This window comes from Pinus tabuliformis, chromosome 5_1 (genome assembly GCF_031772625.1).
Source record: "Pinus tabuliformis cultivar Carrire ecotype Pingquan chromosome 5_1, CPIR1, whole genome shotgun sequence".
Lineage (NCBI taxonomy): Eukaryota > Viridiplantae > Streptophyta > Pinopsida > Pinales > Pinaceae > Pinus > Pinus tabuliformis.
Window position 1 is genome coordinate 811,405,846 of NC_142305.1, and position 2,485 is coordinate 811,408,330.

The 2,485-nt window shown below is 48.7% G+C and overlaps 1 protein-coding gene across 1 annotated transcript; it reads left to right on the top strand.

Annotated features, from left to right (window-relative positions):
* The first annotated feature begins 1,292 nt into the window (after positions 1-1,292).
* On the top strand, positions 1,293-1,886 carry LOC149167401 (GAG/POL/ENV polyprotein). Its single transcript, XM_089430471.1, has one exon. It carries the CDS (start codon positions 1,293-1,295, stop codon positions 1,884-1,886), a length of 594 nt encoding a protein of 197 aa, XP_089286597.1.
* Positions 1,887-2,485: the final 599 nt, after the last annotated feature.

Sequence of the window (2,485 nt, forward strand, 5' to 3'; positions counted from 1 at the left end):
AGGATAGAGAATGGAGGTATCCGGTTCATGAGAAGGAGATGATTGCGATCATCCACTGTTTGCAGGTATGGAGGCATTACTTGATTGGGAAGCCTTTTGTTGTCAATACTGACAACGTTGTAGCGAGTTATTTTGCATCACAACCAAAGCTGTCAGCGAAGCAAGCTCATTGGCAGGACTTATTGGCAGAGTTTGATATGACTATTGAGTACAGGTTGGGTAGACTCAATGCAATTGGAGATGCCCTTAGTAGGAAGGGACAATTAGCAGCATTGGAGGGGGAGGAAGACCAGGCAACACAAAGTAGGAGTCGAGTACAGATGACAAAAGAGATGTAGAATAAGCTCAAGGAGAGCATTGAGACTGATACTCAGGCGCAGAATATTGTGAAGCAGATAAAGGAGGGGAAGACACGGAAGTTTTTTCTTCGAGATGGACTCTTATTCTTTGGGAACCGACTCTATGTTCCAAAGTCATCTGGACTTAGGAGACACCTTTTGAAGGAGTGCCATGATTCTCCATGGGCTGGCCACCCAGGGCAACGTCGTTCTTTGGCATTGTTGGAGAGAGGATTCTTTTGGGAGAAGATGAGGGAGGATGTAGAGGAGTATGTGCACACATGCATTATTTGTCAGCAGGACAAATCGGACACCCAGAGGTAGGGAGGGTTGTTACAGCCTTTACCAATTCCAGAGAGACCATGGATGAGTGTCTCGATGGACTTCATCACTCAGTTACCGCAGGTGCAGGGGTACAATGGGATTATGGTCGTGGTTGATCGTTTTTCCAAGTATGATGTCTTCATTCCAACGAAGATACCTTGTGGAGTCGAGAAGACTACGGAGTTGTTCTTCAAGAACATAGTGAAGTATTGGGGGATGCCATTGAGCATTGTGTTGGACCGAGATCCGTAATTTACAGGCAGATTTTGGACCACATTGTTCAAGCTAGTCAGGACAGAATTGTTGATGAGTTCGAGTTACCATCTGTAGACAGATGGGCAGACTGAGCGAATCAATGCATTGCTAGAGGACTACTTGAGACATTATGTGACAACTGATCAGAAGAATTGGCCTGAACTCTTGGATGTAGCTCAGTTCAGCTACAACATGCAGAAGAGTTCCACGACAGGGTATAGTCCATTTGAGTTGGTGAATGGGTAGTTTCTAGTCGCTCCTCACACCATATTGATGAGAGGTTTCTTGAGGAGTCCTCATGTGAAGAAGTTCATGAAGGCATGGGATGAGACCTTGGAGTTGGCACGGTTGCGCTTGCATGAGGCTGCAAGGAGGATGAAGAAATGGGCAGATAAGGACAAGAGGGATGCACACTTCAGTGTGGGAGATATGGTTTTTCTCAGGATTACCAGAGATCAGTTTCAGCCACCTAAGGGGACTGCAAGATCTTTGACAAGGAAGTATGAGGGGCCATTTCGAGTTAAGAAGCGAGTGGGAGAAGTTGCCTATGAGTTGGAACTTCCGTGCCACATGCATGCAAAACATCCTATTTTTCATATCAGTCAGTTGAAGAAGTGTCGACTTGATGCAGAACATCCAGATAGGGTGGAGCCACTGAGGGGACCAACCATGATTATTGACAGACCAAACCTTGTTTTGGAGAAGATCCTGGATCTTCGAACGACAAGACTTGGGAGTAACATGAGACGGGAATTTCTCATTAGATGGAAGGATGCACCGGAGGAGGATAGCTGGGAGATGGAGGACTCACTGTGGAGATGGAAGAAAAATATTGTGAAGTACAACATGAAGCTACGGAGGATAGCTGGATTGCTGAGGACGACAATGACTTTAGGTGGGGGAGAATGTAACGCCCACGAGTCATTGTTGCGAGATGGTGAGTCGGGCGCACCAACCGGGCGCATTTAACCAACGAGTAGGTGAGAGTCAGTGTGGGCGCATGAAGGCGAGATGAGCTGGGCATGTTTAACGATGAGTCGGCGTGGGCGCATGAAGGCGAGACGAGCTGGGCGCGTTTAACCGGCGAGTCAAGGGCACGCCCGCAGAGTGTGACGAGCTAACCGAACGAGCCAAGGTGCGACCGCACAAGAGTCATTTCGAAAAATGGCTAAGTGTCAGAGAGTTGGCAAGTTTATATGGGTGGGCAGTCCCACACATGGGCGCCCCACACCATGGCCGACGGAGTAAAATGGTGAAATGACGGATGATAGGTTGGCTTGACTAAAATTCGAAGCCCCTACCAAGATCGAACCACTGTATATATGGGCGAAGCTATGGTGGCAAAAGGCAAGCAAGTCATCCACATCACATTGCACCGGAGGTTCATAGTTTATGGGGGAACCATCCAAGCGAAGGAGCAGAGGATGAGGCCACTGGTCGGGCAGAGAAGATAGAACAGTGAGCAAGGGAAATGCGGGTCAGGTAACAGGTTAGCCACAGGGCGGGGCGAACCAAGCGAGCGAGCCACAGGTCGCCACACCGCCGGACAGCAGGGTTACTGTGGCAAG